The sequence below is a fragment of the Cryptomeria japonica genome, chromosome 2 (genome assembly GCF_030272615.1).
Source record: "Cryptomeria japonica chromosome 2, Sugi_1.0, whole genome shotgun sequence".
In the NCBI taxonomy this organism is placed as follows: domain Eukaryota; kingdom Viridiplantae; phylum Streptophyta; class Pinopsida; order Cupressales; family Cupressaceae; genus Cryptomeria; species Cryptomeria japonica.
This window is the reverse complement of record NC_081406.1, coordinates 653,796,036-653,821,349: the sequence shown is the minus strand read 5'-3', so window position 1 is coordinate 653,821,349 and position 25,314 is coordinate 653,796,036. Positions and strand designations below refer to the sequence as shown.

The following is a 25,314-nucleotide window of genomic DNA, read 5'->3' as shown; positions in this document are numbered from 1 at the left end:
CAATCAATTAAGTTAAAATTATTGTTTTAAGAAGGAATCCCTATTTATAGCCCAAGGACTACAACCATAAACTAGATAAGTAATCTGTCAATCAATATAACCTAGCAGTGTGTATACATCACAAGCTCGGGGCAAATAACTTATCATTGCTTGTCAAACAAATGTACATAGACTATATTCATTGTTATCAATCAAATATCTATTTCAAGTCAGCTACAATAATAATATTATAATTCTATGTTTTGAAATCTAATATGAATTTTGGAAATGAAGCAACCAACCTAATAAAAAATGTCAGGCAAATCTTTCCGCACAAGAGATATATCTAAGTATACTTAACCTACTTTCTTATCTTCTCTAGAACATTCATCATTAGAAACACTGACTTGATTATATTACATGGGAGTATATAAAAACACGTGGCTTTCGAATCACAAACATAAAATAATTCACCTTCTGCAGTCTACCTTTCACTACAAAGTATCTTTTCCTAAACCTTAAGCTTTGAACATTAAACAAACCTAATGCATAGGAACGAACTTGGCCCAATGTCCCTAAGCATGTTAGCTCTTATTTATCAAAAACACATCTCCATCATCACATAGAGATTAGTAATTTTTAATTACTACACAGTAATCCCTGTACAAAAAATTAATGGGAATCCACTGCACTTTCATTTGATTACAAGATCATCAATCAACAAGACAGTTATCAAAGCAATATTAAATCACCGAACTTTTTATGAGATAGCATAAATCAGCTGACACAGTATGTCCAAAATGGACAAATATTCTTTAATATGAAACAATACTCAAATCCTATGCTTTAAGAGGAAATAAAGAAATGCACATAGCTCAATGCAGCAGAACTGAAATTACCAGGCTTCATCTAGAAGAGCAATGATTCCCACAGGTTTCTGCAAATAAAAATGTTTAAAATCCCATTAATAAGATATTCCCTTTATAACAATATAAGAAACAAAAAATAAAATTCCTTACAGTACACTACAACTGATAGAACCACACTAAATCTTACAATATTAAACAATAAAATAACAATGAAAATCTAAGAGTTAACCCAAGAGAAATACAGTACCTGTCTCATTACAATTCCCAGATCAAGCTTTATGATGGCAAAAGAGAAAAAAGATAAATACATTGTATTATTGTCAGCACTAGGTCAATGGGCCTTGAAAGTAAAACTAACACAAGGGAGCGAAAATAAGTTGCTAACAAGGCGACTGGTTAAAACTAAACTTTAAGCACTACAGAAAAAGAGTCTAGCTAACAAAGATTTCAAGTAAAGTGACACATCACCAGAAATACTTTCCATTAATAATAAAGACACTGGAAAGATGTACCAAATAATTATAATGCTCAACTCCAAAGATAAATTTGTGGAGCCAGAAATAATTATCCAGAAAAGAGACTCAATTTTTAAGATGTGACAATCATCCATTTTCAGAATGAATTCTTTTATTATTTGGAGAAACAGCATTGCGTTTAGAATCTTTAGATATGTTTTGTAGATATTTTTGTTAGGTAAAGCTACATTTGAACTTCATATAATACTGATGGTTTGTGTTGGAAGGTTATTGGAAAAATTATTCCATGGGTTTTTAATATTTTTTGTCCTTCAAAAATTATTCTGTGGGTTTTATAATTTTTATCCATAAAAATTATTTTTGGGGGTTTTCTGATTTTTCTCCACAAAAAATCATGGGAGGGTTTTGCTTTATTTTTTCCTCAAAAATCAGGGTTTTGTCGCGTGATGTCTAGTGTTTTGCCACATGAAATTTTACGGTTTTCACCATTTTTTCCTCGAAAATTGTTTGCTGGGTTTTCACGATTTTTTCCTCAAAAATTGTTCACAAGGATGATAATTTTTAACGAAAAATTATCATCTGTGATTCACAAAGTTTGCGTGGGATTTTGGTTATCTGGGTTTTACTGTTTTTTCCACAAAAACAATTATTTGTAACCTCAGATTTCAGGGTTTACCGGTTTTTTCCTCAAAAATCGTGCTTTGTTGCAGTTTGTTTTGGGTCGCACTTGGAGTTGCTGGGGCAAACATCTGCAACCGTGGTATCTTGCAATCAGTTTTGGAGTTGCTCGACTGAACAAAGCTCAATGCTCTTCTGCAAAAGTTTTTGCGGTTTTTATCAAAATCGTGTTTGTTCCTCATTGGAGGGTTTGCCGATTTTTCCTCAAAATCGTGGTTTCAAGCTTCTGAGGATTACATTAGGTTGGACAGCTTCTGGTACTCTTGGTCATTAACATTTTGCAGATCCTAGGACGGTCTTCGTAGTAGCCGAGTGTTCTTTGCATTGCATTTGTGATCAAAAAACCTACAGTAGGGTATTGGTGCAATGACCATTAGGGAGGGTATTAAAATAATACTATATCTATTCTATAATGGTCATCTTAGTTGTCAACTTAGTTAGCTTTTTAGTTTGTTTAGTGTTTTAAGTTCAAGTATTGCTTCTTTTATTAGAACACATAGTTAGCTTTTTAGTTTTTAGCTATTTTGTTTTTTTAAGCGTTTTTAGCTTTTAGCTTCAGTTTAACGGTTCGTTCTTTTTAGAACACCGTCTTGTAAACCTCTATATATATGTTGTATATTCGTAAATATATTCATTCAATTATTTTTCAAGATTAACATTTTTCTTTTTCTCATCTTAGATGTATGGTGGGAAAGATTTGATGCTAAGGAACCAAATCTTTAGAGGATTGTAGTTCGAATATTGAGCCAACCATGAAGATCTTTAGGTTGTGAGCACAATTCGAGATGTTTGAGCACATACAATCCAAGAAGCGCAATAAAATGTTCGTGCAAAGGTTGAATGATCTAGTATATGTTCAATACAACCTTCATGTTTGCCACAAACAGATCTTGGGCTGACTTATCCCCCATCACACTAGAGGAAGTCGATCCACAAATTGATTGGATCACTAAGGTTGAGGAACCTATCTTTAGTGATGAGGACCTCAATTTGGTTGACCAGGTGGATAGAGAGGATAAGGTAGTAACCATGGCAAAGGAGGTGATAGAGCACAAGCAAACACCTTGGATGTTGGTGTGGGTGTCACCAAGATAGAGGCAGATATCATGGCTGCAATATCATCCAAGACCTATCTTAGACACCCATGCATGAGTGATGCAAGCTCCTATGAGCCATAGACTTCTAGCTTTTATTTTGATATTTGATTGAAACTTTTGATGCCATGGATTTCATATTCAATGGTATACATTTGACAATATTTATATATCTAATGTTAATGTATAGATAGCTTCGGTAAGATAAATGATTGAATGAGAGATAAATGAAGTCTCTCATTCAATCATTTATCATATCAATTATTAAAATGAATAAACTCAAGCATTCAATTGATAAACATTCCCTTTATATTAATCATAGTATCCAAATTTGATAATCTATTCATATTCACCGATTGACAAATCGAGTTAACTCTTGCAAATAAGACCTATCGATTATCGGTTAAACTATCGTTTGATATTTAGATTAGTCTATGTTCACACCGATTATATCGGGTGTTAAGGATACACCATTTGGCTACACCGATTATATCGGGTGTAAAAGATAATGTTAATATTACCAAACACCACCAATAATTATATCGGGTGTTAATATAACCATGCTCCACCGATAATTATATCGGGTGTTAATATAACCATTCACCACCGATAATTATTGGTGTTTTAATATATGCACTGGTTGGTAAATAAAATGTCATGCATCATTATTGTGAGGGGGCACGATCAAGTGATGTCTTGATCGGCCATGTCCAAAAGACATGGCCGGTCAAGGCATCGCTTGACCGTACCCAGCCCACTACATATACCAAATGAAATGTGTGAGAATGGACATTGAAATTTATAAATGCTCCTCCTCTCCTGCCATATAAAAGAAGACAATCAGATTTATATAACAATTCAGTGATAGATAAAATAAATATTAAAGTAGAATATAAACTTGCATATTGAATGTAAATTGAACATCATTTACATCTAAATGTGTTATTTCCTTCAACTGAAATTTGTGTATATATTTATGTGGTTGATGTATACTTGTGTATGTGATCAAATTAGCTTCTGTTTGATGAGATTATCATGTCTTTAGGTTTATTTAGTAAGGGTACATGAAACAAGTTTTAAATCCTTAAAACTCTCTAAATTTCTTGGGTTTTCCAATTTGCCCAGTTTGGGTGCTGAGTCCAAAATCAGCTTGCTGTGTCTGAGCTGAATCCATGTAATGTCCCCATTTTGCGAGCATCAGAGTTTGTAAGAATTAGCCTATCATTTGACCCTCGTAGGCTAATAATTATTGATAGAGGGCCTCGTGTGGCAGTTACTTGGTGATTAGAGACATTACTCTTCAACTGGATTCAGGTTTTGGCCTTTGCACAGGTTTTTTGACTCAGATTGGCACACTTACTATTTATAGTAAGTTACTATTTTGGGAGAGTCAAGGTTCCTATTAATAGAAAGACACCTGAGCAGAGCTTATTGGCAGTGTCGACCTTGATTGGGCCTTTGCAGCTATTTCTAGACTCAGTTCCACATATTTACTATTTATAGTAAGTCACTATTCAGGGTTTCTATTTTTAGACAGCATCCAATCACATGGAGAACAGGGAGAGTCGACTCTTGGCTCAGACGGTTTAGCAATCAGACAAGTACATCAAGAGATATTAAAGTTTAAGTGACTTAAGTGATTTATTTAATATTTTAATATTATTATAAAGTTCTAAAGTAACTTTATAATAATAAAGTCACTTTAATATAATAAAGTGCGTTAAGTGAATAATTTAATGTGGGAATAAATCTTTTATCCCACATTGGCCAGGAAGGTGTTTGAGCTCTCTTAAGGAAAGAATAAAAGGAAAGGCAAGAGTTCATTCTTAGCATCCAGTTGATGAATAGTATTTTGATTGATTTTTATTGTGGAGCCTAGGGCTTTCGCAATTTTCTTCTTTGATCATAGGAAACGAAAACTTCCTATTGATAGTAATTTTGAAGGTGTGAAATAACACCTGAATTATTGCAGTTGTGGGAAAGAATACTTCAGTTCTTTCATTTGTGCAAATTGGTGAATTTTTCTACAAGGGTTTGAAGTTTATTGTTGGAAAACATTTATAATTGGTTGTGAATCGTCCTTCTTTGGCACATGGAGTTATATCATTCTTGTTGGGAGAGATTATCAACAAATTATTCAGGGTTTTAAGAGCAGATTGCAAGTTTGTTCTTGCTGCTACAGTGCGCATGAACAGTGCGCGTGAATAGTGCACGTGAACAGTGTGCGTGAACAGTGCCGCGCTACAGTATTTTGCTTGATTCCGATTGCAACTTTCATCTCCATCATTAAGCATCACTATTATCAGGTTCCTCTTGCAACTATTAGTAGCTAGCATTGAAATATTAGGCATATAATTTTGCTGTTGTAAGTGATAACTTAGAATCAGATTTGGATGTAGTCTTTTTGTAAGCCAATTAGTCTTGGCAAATCCATAGCAGCATTGTACTTAGGAATGAATTCAATAAAGAAGATATATGTTGCATACCATTTGTTTGACGAAATGTCCTTTTAATAGCATATATGATCAGCATAATAGTTGCATGCCAGTTGTTTGTCAAATGTCTTTTTAATAGCATATATGATCAGCATAATAGTTGCATGCCAGTTGTTTGTCGAAATGTCAGTTGGTTGTAGGTATGCATTCCATATCTAGTTTTCATGTATATGCATTAAAAATACCAAAAAGAACTGCACACGCATACTAGTTCATTGTAAGAGGTATTGTCAACATCATTGGTGAACTTCCTAAATTTCTTGGCAACTTTCAAAGTGTATCAAACAATCTGAAATACAAAAATCAGAATAGAGAAAGACAGCATACAAAGTGTTTGACAATATTCCTTGAGCCAAAATCAGTCAGTTTGGGCAAGGGATATTACAATATATTTATGTGGTTGATGTATACTTGTGTATGTGATCAAATTAGCTTCTGTTTGATGAGATTATCATGTCTTTAGGTTTATTTAGTAAGGGTACATGAAACAAGTTTAAATCCTTAAAACTCTCTAAATTTCTTGGGTTTTCCAATTTGCCCAGTTTGGGTGCTGAGTCCAAAATCAGCTTGCTGTGTCTGAGCTGAATCCGTGTCTTCTAACTATGTAAAAAACAGTCAAAATCCCTGCAAAAATCAATTTAAGTCACACTTTTAAGCTGATTTGCAATTAAATTGGGAAAAACTATTTTTGGGCAGCTTTTTGGCTTAAAAAATCATTTTCTAGTCCAAGTTCTAATTTCTCATGATTTATTGGTGATTCCTGCTACAATGCTGGACACATTGGGAATTGAAGCAAAAAGAAACCATATACTGATAACCTAAACCCAACATTGATTTTGATTCTTTCTCATTTTCATAACACAGAGATATCTTTAAGTTCCACACAGAAGTTTAAAAGAAAAATTCAATCATAAAATATCTTTTTGCTTCTTTCCAAGAAATTACAAACAAAAAACTCTGATAGATGATCTATGAGATTTGGATATCATAATAGAATAAACAAAAGTCAACCTTTCCAGATTAGGATATACCTTTTCAATTAGATCTAGAACATCTTGATTATCTATGAATTCTATGTAGCTCCAGTCAATTTCTTCTTTGCTATACTCCTCCTGCTCCATTTTAAACACATGCTGAAACAAATTTAAATGGATTAGCAAAAATTTTATGTTAAGCATCATACAGACAAAGACGTTCAGTATTCTTCAACAAGTACGGGATCTGACTATACCTGATTGAAATGCTGCTGAAGCTTCTCATTTGCCAGATTGATGCAAAACTGCTCAAAACTGACCAGGGTGACTAAATTAAAATAAGTGTTTTCACATGAAAAGTGCTAAATCCAGCCCACTTACAAGAGATTACTATAACAAAGTGAGATGCTCAGTACATTTAGTTAGTCAAAATTTCATCTCCACGTGCATTATAAGAGAGTTATTAATATTCAGAATATTGAATCCTATATTACTACAAAATTTAATTAAAAGAAATGATACACTGGTGAATGTTCAATAAGAAGCTGTCATACAAAAAAACATAAACATCTCTGACTTGTGAGTGCTAAAGACCAAAACACTTCCTCAAATAATAATAACCTAAAAAATGAAAATTATCATTGCATGATCTCCACAGTGAAATTGGCTGTGGGTCAAGCAAAAAACACCTTGGAAAGAGAGAATTCAGAAATATTTTGATACCAAGAAAATGGAAGAATGAATATCAATTTTGCTAGTTTATCATAATAACAGGAACAACTTAACATACATCCATAATATAACTAATCTGTATTATCGAGAATCAAAAAGAACTGCAATACCTTTGTTTTCATTCTGCATTTTCATAGAATTATAGAAGTAAAACTTCGAAACATAACAAAAAAAATAAAGCGTTAAACCATGTGAAATTAATTGTTTTTACCGAACTGATAGACTGGGCTATCAATTGATGACATAATATTGTGTTTATATCTGATACATAATCACCTCAATAGCTTGTTTGCATGTCCGTTCATACATAAAAAGAAAAAATTACTTATGAGATTTCTTGAAACTGACTGAACATGGTCTTGTTCAAACAAGAAGCCACCAAAACAAGTAAAACTCGCTTTCAATACCTAATAATAGTACCTGAAAGACACTTGTCCTCGCTCAACATTAAATTTCACCAGAATAAGCCCAATTTCGCAACCAAAAAGTTTACAAATAGCAGATTAAATATTTTCTATTAATTTAAGAGTGCATCAATAAATGCAAAGATGAGATCCTTAGTCTGTTTAAGGGTTGGTCCGTTCTTTATAAAACAGGACTATTTAGTGGCCTTTGGGTTGCCTGCCCCTCTCTACTGCTTTGAGAGATTTGGAAAGAGCACAATAGGAGACTCTTTCAAGATAAGAGCATGCGGTTGGAAAGCCATTTTAAATATAATTGAATCTGCGATTGTTGAACTGATCAATAGAAAAACCAACAGTCGTCGTAACAAACACAGCATATTTACAAGTTGGGATAATAAAATGCGAAGTCATTGGCATGGGCTCAATATACCTCAATTCTTTGGAAACTAGGGCATTGACACCACATTTAAAAGAGCACAAGTGAAATGGTAACCGCCTCAACTCAGGTGGTTTAAGCTGAATTTTGATGGTGCCTCCTGTGGTAACCCAAGCCCATCTGGTGCTGGATGCATTATCCATTTGTGGGATGGTTCGATTGTCGCCAGATTGGCTACACCTTTGGAAATAGACACCAACAATGTTGCAGAATTTAAAGCTTTGACAGAGGGGCTCTTGCTTTGTGGGGATTTAGGTATCCACAAGGTTGAAATTGAAGGCGATTCTGCAATTGTGATTAATTCAATTAGATCTGGTATCTCCTTAAATTGGAGGTTGAATGCATTGCTGGTAAGAGTTCTGGAGTTACTCAAATTTTTTGACGAGCATACAATCAATCATGTTTACAGAGAAGCCAGTACGATGGTTGACAACTTAGCCAACATGGAAACTGACGGCATTGAGTTTGGGGCAATTGGGCCTGGGGAATGAGTTGGCAACAATTGTGGTAGCTCTACTCTCGATGCATTTTGCACGAAGCATTTACTCCACTCATTTGGGACCTTGGGTGGTTGTCTTGGAAATGGAAATATCCCCTTATAGTTGTCCTTTGGTCGTCACATCCACTTAGTGGATCAAAATTTTGCAAGGATTTTGGCCCTGTTGCTATATTTTGATGTTAGCTCGGTCAGATTAGCTATAAATCCACCCGTGACATTCTTTGTTTATACCTAAGTTGCCGGTACGGGTACGGGTACGTGGGTACGGTACGCTGGTACGGCATTTTTTTTAGGGGGGGCCTGGGTACATCCGTACAAAAAAATGTAAAAATCATAAATATATACATATATACACTCTAATAAGTAGAAACAAAAATTAAATTTAGAATCCCACATATCATCCATATGCTAAACAAAACTTGGAACTATCATATATGATTCATATTGATATAACTATAAGTCTATAACAAAATTACAAACTTTGAATGTTATGATAGATATCGAATTCATTGTTCACTGGCTCAACCGTTCAACAATAAAATAACACAACTAATAATCAGCAATAGCATCATATGGGTCACTAGGAAGATCAAGATCAACATCATCATTGACATTAGATGATGTAGGTAGAGTACTGGAACCACATGCAGCCTCACTGCCACTTGCACTAGCAGCACATTGGCTATCAGACTCCCCAAAAAGTAAAGATTGTGTGGCAGCTGAAAAATCCAAATCAGTTCGCTCTGGATCTACATCCCAAAACTTTGTGCTCCCATCCTTATACTCATTTTGTTTATGAGTAAGAAGGCGCAAGTTTGAATGCACATAAACGAGCTCTTCTGCCTTACTTGCTGCCAGTCGGTTGCGTTTCACTGAGTGGATTAAAGGAGTATGTGCTCCAATTTCGCTCAGATGAAGAGGAACTAGCAACCTATTGAATAATTGACACAAAGTGAGAGGGTGACAATTATAAAATAGTAAAAAATCTAAATTTAGAGAGCAATAAAAATTAAGAAACTTACTTGCAATAAAACTTTGATTGCAAGAGTTTGAAGGTTTGGTGATGTATGGCCATTGAGGTACCACCAAGCATGAGAATCCTTTTTATACTTGTCACGGAGAGCGGAAACACTTTGACCATTGGAGGCTACAAAATCAGCAAACTCACTTGTCATTAAATCCTCCATTTCAGAATCTGGGAAGAGTTTAGTAAGTGCTGTCCTACACCCTTCACTGACTTCTAAATCTCTATATGGTGGTACCCTTGATGGCTTAGCAAGCATTTCATCACTATAAAATTTGGGAGTCAATGCAAATGCAAGAAGATGTAGTGGGGTGGTCATTTTGTTCCACCGCTCAACACAAATTGATTGAACCTCTTTGAAGAAAGTTTCTTCGGGATCTTGCTCTTTTGCATTGATGATGGCTTTCATTTTCTCAATCATCGAGTCAATGCCATCATATAGCTCTCCCAAACATGGGTGATCCATGTCAGTATAACGGATCCTACTCATGATGGGCTCAGTGAAACTCAAAAGATATTCCACTCGATCCCACCAAATGTCATCTAGGATCATGCGCTTTACATTTGCTGCCCTTTCAGTATTGGATTGCCTCCATAGGGACCAACTTTGACTAATTACCATGCTAGCAAGTGGCTGTCGCACCTTCACAAGTCGCCTCAAGACGATTGTGTTGGATGCAAATCAGGTCTCGGCAACCTATTCAAAAATTAAAAATAAAAATTAGAATACAAAGAAGACATGATAAAAAAATAAAAATTAAGTAACCATCAAAGTGAAATGTATATTTTAAAAATTGAAGTGTTTCAATTACCTTTAGCAACTCCAACTGTGAAAATGATCTGAAAATGCCCTGTGACATGTTATGGTTTGTGATGAACATTTGGATCTCTTCAGCCTCAACATAAATTTGTTTGATCCAATCTATTTTCCTGCCTATCTTTTGTAGCATGAGGTTGAGAGAGTGGACAACACAAGGTGTCCAAAATATGTGTTCAAACCGTGTCTCAATCAACATACCTGCAGCTCTACAATTCTTTGCATTGTCCGTTATTACTTGGACAACATTTTGAGGTCCCACATCCTGAATGCATTGTATAAGGATGTTAGCAATAAATTGTGCATCCTTCACCTGTCCCTCACAATCCACAGCTTTCAGAAACATTGCCCCTTTAGGGCACACTGCAATTACATTAATTAATGGCCGATTTTTGGTATCCTTCCATCCATCTGAAATGATGGACACCCCTGTTTGTTTCCATGAATTTCTAATGGGAGCCAATGCATTGTCTATGTTTTTTACCTCCTTTGCTAGTAAGGTGCTACGCACCTTCCCATAACCTGGCCCTGTGTACCCTTGTGGAGCCTCATTTACCTTTTTCAACATATCCTGCCAATATGGTGATCGTACCACATTAAATGACAAACCGTTTGCATATAGACATCTTCCAATGGATTGATCTGCAATCTCTCTAGCATCATTCTTAAATGCTCTCTCTAATGGTCCCTTGCTTCTCTTCACAATAACAGGGTCTTCACTAATTGGGTCCAAGAATGGGTGGCTCTCTACCACGATATCAGGAAAATCGCTATAAGATGGAGAAGTAGGGGGCCTCTTTGATTTACTTCCTCTTCCTGTCAACAAAGGATGGTTTGAGGCACGACCAACTCTTGCATCTGCTTCCTCTTGCTCTCTAATATATCCTGCTATTTCTTGAGGTGACATCCCATTTCCATTCTTTCCTAGACATGGTTTGATTCCTTGTTGGGGAATGGCACAAAAATGGGCTTTGACACGACTGTAGGAGCTAGTTTTTTTCGTACTACAGAAGTTGCATATCCATAAAAATGTTCCACCACCTTTTACTTGGTCTATTATTTTGACATATTTCCATAAAGGTGAATTTGGGTCAGTTTTGAAAGTCCGTTGAGGAGTAGAGCTACTAGTCGTTGCCATTATGATTTCTACAACAAATTAAAAAAAAAAATATTAATATTTAATATTAAACAATAGATTATAAATGTTAAATATATAAAATTAAATTTAATAATTTATTTAAAATGAAAGTGAAATTATTATAATATTAATTATGAAAGTAATAACAACATTTAAATTTTTTCAAACTTCTAAATTACACAATAAGTAATTAAATATACCTATTTAAAATTTTAAAATAAATTAAATAATAAAACTATTTTGCTAGTTAATAATTTATTAGTTATTATTATTTTAAATATGAATATTTTAGTTAAAATATTCATATTTAAAATAATAATAACTAATAAATTATTAACTAGCAAAATAGTTTTATTATTTAATTTATTTTAAAATTTTAAATAGGTATATTTAATTACTTATTGTGTAATTTAGAAGTTTGTAAAAATTTAAATGTTGTTATTACTTTCATAATTAATATTATAATAATTTCACTTTCATTTTAAATAAATTATTAAATTTAATTTTATATATTTAACATTTAGCAAAATAGTTTTATAATTTATTATTATAGTTTGAACTTTGTTTATTTTAAATCACTTAATAGTTTGTTAAATTAAAAGTTAAAAAAAAAAACCTAATATAAATTAAAAATTACAATTTTCGATTTTTAATTTTAAATAATAAAAGTTATAAAACTATTTTAATAGGTTAATAATTTATTAATTATTATTATTTTAAATATGAATAATTCATATTTAAAATAATAATAATTAATAAATTATTAACCTATTAAAATAGTTTTATAGTTTTTAGTCTTTTATTATTTAATATTAAAAATCGAAAATTGTAATTTTTAATTTATATTAGGTTTTTTTTTTAACTTTTAATTTAACAAACTATTAATTGATTTAAAATTAATAAATTCAAACTATAATAAAAATAAAAAATTTAACAAACTATTATAAAAATTTCGAAATTAACAACCTACCTGCAAGCTCGAAATGGCGCCTCCCGTCTTGGCTCCTTCGCGCGTCCTCTGCCGTGGCTCCTCCTGTGCAACCCGCAACCCGTGGCGGCCTCCTCCTCCTGTGCAACCCGCAACCCGTGGCGGCCTCCTTCTGTGCAACCCGTGGCGGCGGCCTCCTCCTTCTGTGCAACCCGTGGCGGCCTCCTATGTTTTCGTGGCTCCCGTGCCCTCCTCCTGCGCTTTCGTGGGATGTTTCTTCTTTTTTTTTTAACTTTAGGGTTTAAAACGATGTGAAAAAACCTTCGACATTTTTGCACGTGCAGATTTGGCAAAAAAACCCTACGGAATCGCCACGTCTACATCGGATGCGTCAGGGTTCGTGTCTAAAAACGCGGATACGTTTCAGGTTAAAGAAAACAGTACCCTGTTCGAATCCACAGGGATTCCATGGCGAATCCGAATCCGGTACGTATCGTATCCGGATTTGGGAGCAAACTAGGAAGTACCGGTAACTTAGGTTTATACTCAATTCCTAGTTGTGATGGAGTCCCCAATACGTTTGAGCAGTGACAAATGACAGATGACCTTCTTGAGGTTCATCTCGAACCTTTGTTTGCAAGCCATCTGCAATGTGCTCACCAGGGAAGCACTTTAGATGGTTATCAGCAGAGAGTTTCTAACGAGTGCTAATCAACACAAAGTCAATACGGATATCTCTTGTAGGTTTCTGGCATCGCTCCTGGACCTGGGAGACCCAAAGGTGCAGACTCTCCTACTGTTAAAATTGGTTTTCAAGCAGTATATCCTTCTTGAAGGCATCGATGTTGTGGTCATTGCAGAGCTCGGTGAGAGTATTTCATGGCCAAATGACATACCCAAGATGTTTGAATCGGAGGAAGAAATGCCAATGCAGCCCTTCGTAATAGGTTTGGACAAGCATAGCCTGGAACAACATCATCGGTGTACTCAGGTTGGTTGTGATTTTTTGAGTCATGTAGTGCGCATGCAACTTGAAGATGAGTCTCCCAGGCTGGAAGATTTTGCGAAGGTGGTGAGTACGGGGGCTTTCTATGATGAAACCTAAGGGGGTATGGTCATAGGATATGCTGATTTTGGTCTTTTTGGATGGCCCTAGATGACATGGTGGTTTCGGTTGGGCTCTACATCCTACAGAGTGGCTCATAATGCGATGTTTAGTTGGCTTTGGCTTTTATGGAATTTTTTGACATACTTTGTACCTCTGTATTTGATGTAAGGACGTTATGTCCATTTTGCCTTATTGCAGCCATGGTTAGAAGTAGAACTGTAGCTATTAATGTTACTGGCTTGCCATACTAGATATTGTAAATAATTTATTATATTAATACAACCGCAACTCTGTTGCACCTTATCTATCAAAAAAAAAAATGCAAAGATGAGACACGAAATAATAGAAATTAAAACCCAAAATCATGCAATTTCAATTCTGAGTTGGTATCAACTACATATGCTAATCCATATGGATCAAACTGGTATTAAGATACAAAAAGTGTTGGCACATGCTTATATGATTGTACACCTTGGATATTCAAGCAAAAAATTCACCAACATAAATCATTAAAATTGTCATGTTGCTCATTCAATGCTCTACAATACTGAAATTCAATATACATATGTAAAAATTGATAACTGATTCCACTGTGCTCAGAAGCAATATACATGACTAGCTTCACAAGCTCGTAATGATGTGCATGGTCCTTTATCAGTAATAAATGCAACTACAGCTGAAATCCAATGTAGGAGAAACTCTAGCAATAAAAAGCTACACACCATTCATGTTCATGGCTTGACAATGAATAGAAGGTACTCTTTTATATCTAATTGTGCTTTCTAAGTCCCACTGAACTATTTTGGTTATTCATGTAAACTGATAAAATTTATTTCTTTTTGGGAGATTGGATACTTGCAAATCCCTTCACTCTCGAAAAAAGTACATTCTACTAGAATCTGCCTAGAAGCACCGTAGAACCCCAGACAAGTTGATTTATCACAGATCAACAAAGATATAAACTCTAAATCGACCAAAATTGCATGATTACTTCAATCTATATATAGTGGAGGAATGTTTCAGATTTGATTCCCTATCGAACCCCCATAGAAAGACTGAGTGAACCACCTGGGTGATGCATCACCTTAACTGCCACAACCACAGAAGTTAAAGATTATAACAGGAAGAGTTGGACAGTTTCTAGGAATACCTTTGGAAGAGTTCAGGATGTGTCCAACACATACAATGACTCTATTGGATACAAACCATGCAATAACTATTTTGTACACTTTCCAGATAGGTTTCACATTGCCTTGAATTCATCATATTTGAGTTTTTACCAACTTCCTAGCACTCCCAAATCATTCACCTTCCCATTGACTTGTGCTCACATTTTGAGAGTTGACCCATCAAATAATTGAGGCTTTTGCATGATATATAACAACCATTTTCAAGAATGAAATCCAACTTGCCCACACCAAGTTTCATCTTACCATTAGATGATATGAAAAATTTAATTAATCTGCATTAAAACTGTGTTAACAGGCTGCCAATGGTACTGAATGAAAACCTAAATAAACTTATCATATCTACACAAAACTTCACGGACTGACTCTATGACATTTCTAACACAAGTAAATCAGATGCCATAACCTTCTGCAAACATTTCAATGTAGAACACTTAATGAATTTTCATTAGCCACCAGCAATCAGCTAGTCATTCTTTCACCATTTACCAACTGAATTGAACAAAGTCTTGCACTTGTGAATGGTTGTGTCAATCAATTATTAATCGTATCTTTCCCTTTTTAATGCTTGTGGTCCTATAAAAACTCATACACTGAAACAATGAGGAAATACCTTCTACCTTCTATAAAGTACAATATTCCTTCTCCAAAGAAATTGATTTGATTGTGAGAGGGAACAGATTTGGAGTCCTACCATGTTACAGCTACTCATTTAAAGCGCTTCTTACTATAAAATGTGTCCATCTAGAATGTTGACAACACCTTATTTTTTTCTACTTTTCCTCTTACATTTGCTTGTCGACTTTTATTTAAGCACAACCAAGTGGTATGAACAAAATCATAATCATGCATGATTACCTTACGACACATGTCACTTTTTATGGCTAAAAATTTATTAACTTCCTTACCCCATCTTCTTCTTATGTTTGTTAGTCACTATGTTGAACTGTCACCCCCTTGCCTATGCATACCCCGGTGAAATTGTTGCCCCCTTGCCTATTCTTAACCAAGTGGATTTGATGCCCCATTTATTGTGCTTGCACAAGAGGATTTACTACCCCCCTTGTGCCCAAACAAGATTTGTTGACCACTTGTTCATGATTTCCTAAGTGAATTTGTCATTCCATGATACATGAATGCAAGTCGAATCCCTTTCTCCCCTCTTTAGATACAAACTACTTGGCTGTATGAATCATCTTGAAAGTGTGAAATTAATTTCAATTAGAGATGATTCAAGAAACCTCTTTTGAAGATGTAGCAACCTTAAATAATTCCTAATGAAATTTGCCCTCCTCCTTTGGGGAAAAAAGGATTCTCTCCATTTGACTGCATCTTCTACTCCTTTCCTCAAGTTCTTAGTTGGCATATACTTGTCAAAGCGCCTTCCCATTTGTTTCTAAGGTTGAATCTCTAGGTGTAGTTTCCAAGACTGTGTAATACAATGCTCATCAATATTGCAATAGCTACAATGGTTCTTTGAAGCAGTTTGCATCATTTCTTTCCTCTCTTGCCTTTCTCTTCCATAAGTTAGAAAGAGAGATCCTTTGCAAGTTGTCCTGGCTTCAAACTACTTAGAACATTCCTTTTGTCATGCCCCCTCGGGCATATGCTCATATGATGGTTAATCTTTCCACAAAATAACAAAGATGAATATTCCAACAAAATGAGTATATAACCACTTCTACAGTGCTTGCAAAAACAAAAGTGATGAGCATATAATTATACTAAGGGGGTGAATCAATATAATATAATTCTCTACTTAAAACTAACAACCACAATAATATCAATTGCAAAATATCATTCACATAAGATCTACCAATTATGCAACACGAAAAACACAAGATTTAAATGGAAACCCTTCAAGAGAAACCAAGCAAAAAAATTATTCTATATAAATCTCTCGTACAAGTTTCGTAGGTACCAATCCGCAAGAGGCACCAATCCCCTCTTAAATCATTTGTAGACACCAACCCACTAGAGACACCAATCCCCACAATTCATAGGCACCAACTTAGTGAGAGACACCCATCTCTCCTTAGGAAGCACCAACTTCCAAAACAACATTCCACCTTTGAATGTTGTGTCTTCATCAAATGATGGACAATTCAATCTCCTCCTTTAATCTTGTATTATTTCACTTCTATTTCTTACTCTCAATTCTGATTGCAAATCCGCCCACAACTCCTTTATAGTATCTTTATAAATCTATTCATTAATTCTTCACAAGTCTGCTCCAATATACTTCAATAATCTGCTCCAATTATGCTTATAAATCTGCTTCAATATGCTTTTAAATTTGCTGCAAATGTGCTCATAAGTCTGCTTGCTCCTTCAATGGATAATGATCATATGAACCTTCTTTACAAGAAATTGTCTTACGAAATTATTCTTTTCTCCTCATCAAATCTTCTTGTGTCTGGATAATATTTTAGTTTTTTTCTCACCAATTTCTGATTCTATTTATATACTTATGTCTACATGACGAGAGGCATCCATTGAAGAGAGGTAACCTCTCGAAAAATCATCACCTTTTATTAAGGAATGATAGCTGCCTCTCCATGCACTTAATTGCTGACTTCAACTATGTTTCCTTTTAATTCCAAGCACTTCCTTCATGCTACCTTTAGAAACATACTAATCACTGCCATATAATTCTGCCTTTTATGAATCTTATTCCATGCCCTGTCAATCACAAACCTGGGCACTTAAATCATTATATACCTTGGAACATACTTGCTGCTCTTAATGTTTATTCGTTCCCTTTTATTTGCTTTGTCTTGGACATAAACACGGGCACTAACATGAAAGAAGTGAGGTCAACCAGCCTATAAAATTATTATAGTTCTTTCATTGCTTCATGATTACATATATAAGTGTGTATTATTGCCCCACAATATATATATATTCTATTTATTCTATGCATAAGTGGACTCTTCCTGACTTCCTCCTCATACTGAAACCTCTTGCCATGATAAAATATTTAGTGCATTCTCTATTTCATCGTATTGAAGACTCCTTTGACATCATTGACAATATGTCCAGCAATCTCACCCCTTTGTCATTGATGGTAGCCTTAAATAGATATAACATGTGAATAAGTGAGAACATAATGCTCCCCTTGTCTCTATTCCTCCCCCTTTCTCTAACTCTCCCAATTTGACATCAATGGCAAATGGATGTACAATACTTTCACAAAGAATTTCCCCCTTCCTATAATCTTCCTCTTGACATCAATAGCTTCATTTTCTTTTTCAGTAGTTCTCTCCCCTTCTCTAAAATCAATGGCAATGAGATGTTCATTGTACTTCATCCATAAATAGATCATGGGAAACATCTTCTTATTGTCTAATATTCAATAAGTCTTCATTCTTTGAGTTGTCTTCTTCAATGTAGCTATAAGACTAAGTTACCGGTTCGGGTTCGGGTACCGGTTCGGGTTCGAAGAACCTGGTACGCCGGTACTGCAAAATTTTGAAAAGGGGTTTGGGTTCGTTTGGGTTCGTTAGTACAAAAACATGTAAATTATATATGTATGCAACCTATAAGCATGAATTAAGATTAGCATGTCACATAGCATCATATAAACAACAAAACCAACATAAACTTGTAATCGTAGCATCATGATCATACCATAACAGCATCATATACATCAAGTCTAATATCAAAATGATAAAATATTCAAGTATCATTGTTTCAACTTTCAACAATTTAAAGTTTGATCATTAAATGGATTCAAACTAAGAACATCCAAGTTTAATTTTTCAAACTGAGGACCTGGATTTTGCCGGCAACACCCCCAACGGGGTCAAGGGGCAGCGCCCCTTGCGGGGGTCTGGGGGCAGCGCCCCCAGCGGGGTCAAGGGGCAGAGCCCCTTGCGGGGTCGAGGGGCAGCGCCCCTCGCAAGGTCCTGGGGCAGCGCCCAGGGCGCGCTCCCTGTCGCGGTACAGGGCGGGGTCGAGGGGCAGCGCCCCCGCCGCCAACACCAAATCACAACCTTCAAACCCACACGGAACTCCATGGCGTGCATCAGTTTTCTGTTTTTTTAAGACGTCTAATTTTCTGCTTTTAAGGTTATAACTTTCACTTTTTACAAGGCGGAATTGAAAACAAATTAAATTTGCATTGTTTTTTAACTTTACGAGCCGCCCAGGTTCGACTGGGTCCGCCCAGGTTCGACTGGGTTCGACCCCGGGTTCGACTGGGTTCGACTAGGGTCGAACCCACTCTAGGTTTTTCGAACCCTGGTCGAACCCAGGTCGAACCGGACCCATACCACGGACCCGGTCGAACCCGGACCCGTACCAGGGGGGCCCAGAGGCGAACCCGGTAACTTAGCTATAAGATAATGCAATGATTAGCTCCCCCTGAGTTCATACTTCTCCTTATGAACTCAGTGATACTTCTTGTGCATGAAGCACAAGCACAAGCATAGATTTCGCCTTCTCTTGCTCCTATTTCCTCTTCCAAACTTTTGTAGGTTCTTTCTTTTGCTTACCCATGGTTTCCTTATTGCCCTATTTACGTTCTATACAACTTCTACAAAATCTTGCCTTATGCCCATAGTTGTTGCATTTGTAGCATATGATATTATAGTCTACTAATTGAAAAAATGAGTTATAGTTCCTATGTGACCAGATAAATTGCATGAAAAAATATAGCCATATAAAGCATGTTGAAACATGGTCATATGTGCCTGCCTTGGGAAAAGGACTTCCTAAATTTGTCCTTGTTAACTTTAGGAGTGTTTGACTTCTTGCTACCTTCATTTCTAATAGGACATTTGAAAGCATCTGCATAGCCTTTTGGCTTTTCTCCATTTATCTTCTTTGAGAATTGTGTAGCTTTTGAACTTTGACCTTCCTCATAGCCAATAACAATCTAATCATAAGTTGGCCTTTGTCTATTGATATTGTCATTTAATGTTTTCATACTCATCTCATTCTTCAAGCTTTTGTTCGATGGAGCATTTGATTTCTCCAGTTCCTTCCTTGAGGAAACAATTTTGAATTCTAGTTTTTCATAGTTTTCATATTTTGCTTTTAATTGAATTCTCGCTTCATCCTCCATTATTTTTGCTTCTTCAATTTGCACTTTTAAGTCAATAATGAGTTTTCCTGATTCCTCAAGGCATTGTGATAATTTTCTTTTGAATCATCATCTTCACTTTCAAATTGTTGGATTTCCAAAAAAAAATTCATGATTTTTTTCTTGAGTATTTTGATTTCACTAAGAGTATACAAGTTCTTCTTTCAAATTAACTTCTCCTTCATATTTGTCAATCAACTTCCCAATCTATTACAGTATTTCTAAAAATTCTTCTTTTTCCTCATTTTCTAAGGTATCATCTTTCGACTCTATTGCCATGAATAGAAATTCTTCTTCTTTATCATGGACGAAGTTACTCTCTTCGGAAGAACTACTTTCCTCCTTGGAGTAGAGGATCTTCTTATGTTTGTAAAAATAATTCTTATCCTTTTTACCATACTTATGGCTCTTTTTTGTATCAATAATATATGATATCATTGTCCATGCTATGACCTTCATCCTCACTACTTGCATGTGGGCGTTTGGCAGCAAGATGTCCTACCTTTCCACAATTGGCATTTGAAAGGCATCTTACCCTTATACATTCAGGATCCTCCCTTAGTTTTTCTGATCAAATGATCTTCCTTTGCATCTGAAACATTGCTAGAGTTATCATTTGATTCCGACTCTTTATTCTTCATCCTTTTGGAGGCTTTGAAGGCTGCCTCACATTTGGATGTATTCTCCTTTTTGGTCAATATCTCATATGCAAGGATGATTCAACATAGCTCATCCATAGTTATCTTATCCAAATCCTTCCTTTCTTTTATGGCAGAAACTTTAGCATTGAATCGTAAGGGTAGAGACCTTAATATCTTTTGCACCACCATTGTTTCTTCTGCATTTTCACCAAGACCCTTTACGGTATTAACTATCTCATCCACATGAAACAAATGGGCAGTAACATTTTCATCATCCTTCATCTTTAGACTATTCAATTGCCTCTTGTGGGATTGAATCTTGGCCTTCTTAACCTTATCATCCCCTTCACAGGTCTTTTGTAATTTGTCCCACATATCTTTTGCCAATGTGCAATGCATAACTTTGGCAAATTCCAATGCAAATAATCCACATAGAATTGCAGTCATGGATTTGGCATTATTTTCACTTGCCCTTTTTCTAGCTGAATCAGTTGGTGGCAGAGTTCTTGGACTCACCAGAATTCGGCGAGTTCCGAGGCGGGTGATCTTGTGCAAGTCCCAAGGGCCCAAACTCGAGTCCTAGCAAGTCCTGGACGAGTCCTAGGCAAGTCCTGGTGAGGCCTGGGCCTCGCGGACTCGACGAGCCCTTATGCCTAGACTGGGCCAAACTCAAAATTTCTTTTTTTTTTTTAAATCTCAAAAAATGGCAAGGACCGCTTCTATCGTTGGGCTTTTCTCACATCTAACACCTTGTGTGGATCACTGAGACTATGGATCTTGTCTTTAGTGACGAGGACCTTGATTGGGTTGACCAAGCAAATAGAGAGGTTGAGGTTGTAGCCATGGCAAAGGAGGAGGTTAGAGCACAAGTAGACACAAGCACAGCTGATGTTGGTGAGGGTGGCATGGAGTCACGGACAAAGACTATAGTTGTTGAACCATCTAGGACCTACCTTAGAAGCCTTCGTAGGAGGGATGCAGGCTCCTTTAAGCCATAGACTTGTAGTTATTGTTTTGATATTTGTGTGGAACATTTCATGCCATGGATTTTATATTCCATCAGTTTTGTATACATTTCACAATATTTATACATCTAAGTTTGCTATTTCCTTCAGCTACAATTTGAGTTTATACTTATGTGATCGATGTATACTTGTGTATGTGATCAATGTATACTTGTGTATGTGATCAAATTAGCTTCCATTTGATGATGTTATTGTGCCTTTAAGGTTTATCAAATAAAGGGTGCATGAAACAAGTTTTAAATCCTTAAAAATCTCTAAATTTCTTGGGTTTTTCACATTGTAGAGTCCTGTCGAGTCTTCATCCGTTTTTTTGTCAAGTCCCAAGTCCCAAGCTGAGTCACCCTTGCTAGGTCCACACCAAGTCCAAATCTCGTTTCTATGGTTGGTGGAGATGATGGAGCCTTATATCTGAGTATCACTAATTGACAAATATCAAATCCAAGTGCCATTAAGTAGGTGTGCATTCTTATGTTGCTTCTTCAACAAATGATAGGTGTGCCTTATATGGTAGGTGTGCCTTATATCTGCTTATCACTAATTGACAAATATCAAATCCAAGTGCCATGTATGTTGCTTCTTCAACAAATGATGGACATTTCGATAACCTTTAATCTTGTATCATTTCACTTCTATTTCTTACTCTCAGTTCTGATTGCAAATCCTTGACGAATCTGCTCACAACTCCTTTAAAGTATCTTTATAAATCTATTCATTAATTCTTCACAAATCAGCTCCAATTTGCTTCAATAATCTGCTCCAATTATGCTTATAAATCAGCTTCAATATGCTTTTAGATCTTCAAATGTGCTTATAAATCTGTTTGAATAAGGAAGATGTTGGCTTCCCTTCAACTGATAATGATCATATAAACCTTCTTTACAAAAATTTGTCTTACACAAATATTCTTTTCTCCTCATCAAATACTCGTGTTTGGATGATATATCTTTTTTCTCTCACACATTTTTCATTCTATTTATATCCTTGTGTCTCTATGAAGAGAGCCATCCTTTGAAGAGAGAGAACATCTTGAAAAGTCATCACCTTTTATTAAAGAACGATCGCTGCCTCTTAATACACTTAATCGCTGCCTTAAACTATGTTTCCTTTTAATTCTGAGCACTGTCTTTAGAAACATACTAATTGCTGCCATATAATTCTGCCTTTTACAAATCTAAATTGATGCTCTATTAGCCACAAACCTGGGAGCTTAAATCATTATATTCCTTGGAACATGCTTCTCTTTATGTTTATACATTGCCTTTTATTTGCTTTGTCTTGAACATAAACATGGGCCCTAACATAAAAGAAGTGATGTCGACCAGCCTATATAAGTATTATAGCTGCTTCATTGCTTCACAATTTAATATGTGTATTATCGCTCCATGATTTATATATATTTTCTATTTCCATGCATAAGCAAACTCTTCTTGACTTCCTCATATTGAAACCTCTTCTTGCCATAATAAATCTTCAGTACATTCTCTATTGCATCATATTGAAGACTCCACATCAATGACAATATGTCCAATAAAAAGTCTAACCTCGTATGCATAGATTCTATGACCTTGCATAGTACTTGCCGAATTGCATCAAATTACCTGTTCCTTTGTCATCAATAGGCTTCCCTCTCTTCTATACTGTTTTGTTTTCTTCCTTGACTGTATGGACCAGTAATGTGCTACCTCTTCCTCCATGATTGGAAAGCTGCCTTCTATTTGTTGTTATTTTTCTTTCTTGCTTAGGCATGTGAAGTGGGGTGTATTGCATCCTCCTCCATTGTAATATTACCCATTGCTTCATCCTCGTGACCTTTTTCAATTTAATCTGAGTGCCATATTGGCAAGACATGACTTGATTTGTTTATTGAGATCCTAGCAAGTAAGAGACTTGGCCTTTGAAAGTTTTAAACCATAAGGACCACACTCCTGAAAACAAGAAGTTCATGTTGGAGACGTTGCAAACAGTTAAAACACCTCATCTATTCATTATTCAAAAAGATTGACTTGTTCAACCAATAAGTCATGGATTAAATTGATTATGATGTCAACTTGAGGACAATACTTCTTAAAGGTAACAGATACTTAATCCAAATGAACAATGGAATACAAAAGCCTTATTAATGTAGTTGAGATCATGCAACTTTCCAATATTACACAGAGCATAATTGAGAAAAGGCATCCAAAATACACAAACCATAACTGAAGCAAGCACATTCACATTTGTTTAACACCATGTTTCATCCATAGTTTATATCTTGCTTTTTGAACAATTGTGCTTCTAATTCATATTAACAAAATATATAAATTGAAGTTGCTCAATACATGCATAGGTAGCATGCGAAGCTTAGGTTAATAAAGGCGGTAAAAAGCAGAAACTACATTTTCTTATCAAAGTGTGATATTAAAGTGTCTGTTAGATATGAGGTCTTCTTTGAATGCCTCAATTGTCAATGAGATGTGCGGGTATTGGAACCAATTTACAAATCAGGCAACTTGAATTAGAAAATTCATTCTGGATAAGGTTTGTAGGGGCCACATCGAGAATTTTCTTTACCCAATGAGGCATTGGTTGACTTGACGCAATATATCATATGGATGTCCCTATGATGGGGGAATTCCACGAGGAAAAAATAAAAAATCAACAAACTGCAGAAACAAAAGACCCTAATTATGCAATGTCCCCATTTTAGTCTGACATCAGAAGATGTGTCGTTAGCCCATTTTGCCTTGGTCCCGAGGGCTAACCAGGACTTTATAGGGATTAGTGAGGGATTTGGCCTAGGCGATTTCAGTTTCAGGCCAATTGGAGGTGTTTTAACAGGGTTTCCAGATACTTACTATTTATAGTAAGTCAGTTGTGGCTCAATGGCGGGAAATATTTGATCCATTTTATAATGCCAGTATTTATGGTGATCAATATTTGCCATCAGGTTTGCAAATTTAATGAGCCATTAGTTAATTGGGCAATTTAATTAAAAACTCCTAAAGCTAAAGTTAAATTTAAATATTTAACTTTAATGTTTAATTAATGCTGGGACTAATGTTGGAAAAGAAAATATTAAAAGGCCCCTTAAAATGGGAGACATAAGGAGATAATATTATTTTATTATAACATTCTTTTGTCCCACACTCGTGGTGAATTGGAAAACGTGCCCAAATGAAGTTATAAAAGGGAGTTTGTAGAGCATTAATGGGATGGGGGAAATTGCGTCTTTCTTGGATTTTGGATTTCTGGAGAAATCTGGAGATTGTTCTCATGCAATGGAGGACGAACACCCTCTCTTGCAACATTTCTTACGCCTGTGAAAGACCAGGTCTAGGAAATTATTTAAAAACAAATTGGCACTGCATGAGACAATAGGCAAAGATATTTCAGTTTGATTGTGTAGTCACAGCTGGGTAGAAATCGCAGCATTCAGGTACTTATTCAGATTTCCAGCATTAAAGAATGTTGTTGCAGACCGAATAGTGTCTAGAAGAAGGGTTCGATTTTAGAGTTTAGCTATTCCAGACCCGACATGACATGCTACAGGAAGAATTGCAGTCCTTAGTTAGTGTAGAAGCCAACATTCACAGCGCTGAAGTTAGGCGATTCCAGTCAGTACGTTTTGAATAGTAACTGCAGAAGACGTGGGTTGGAACTGGAGCTAGCGGCAGAAATTACTGAGGAAGCAGGTCGAGATCCATTGTATGAGCCGTATGGACTGCTGGTAGCTTACAGGTTG

At 35.7% G+C, this 25,314-nt stretch overlaps 1 protein-coding gene across 1 annotated transcript in view; it reads right to left on the bottom strand.

Moving 5' to 3' along the window:
* LOC131038390 (myosin-11) overlaps nt 1–25,314 on the bottom strand; it is a 298,247-nt gene that overhangs the window by 150,998 nt on the left and 121,935 nt on the right. Inside the window, exons 12-14 of the mRNA XM_057970810.2 lie at nt 6,823–6,880; nt 6,623–6,724; nt 879–916 (exon numbers count right to left, since the gene is read on the bottom strand). Coding sequence (XP_057826793.2) covers nt 879–916; nt 6,623–6,724; nt 6,823–6,880 — 198 coding nt within the window. The remainder of the gene's footprint in view (nt 1–878; nt 917–6,622; nt 6,725–6,822; nt 6,881–25,314) is intronic.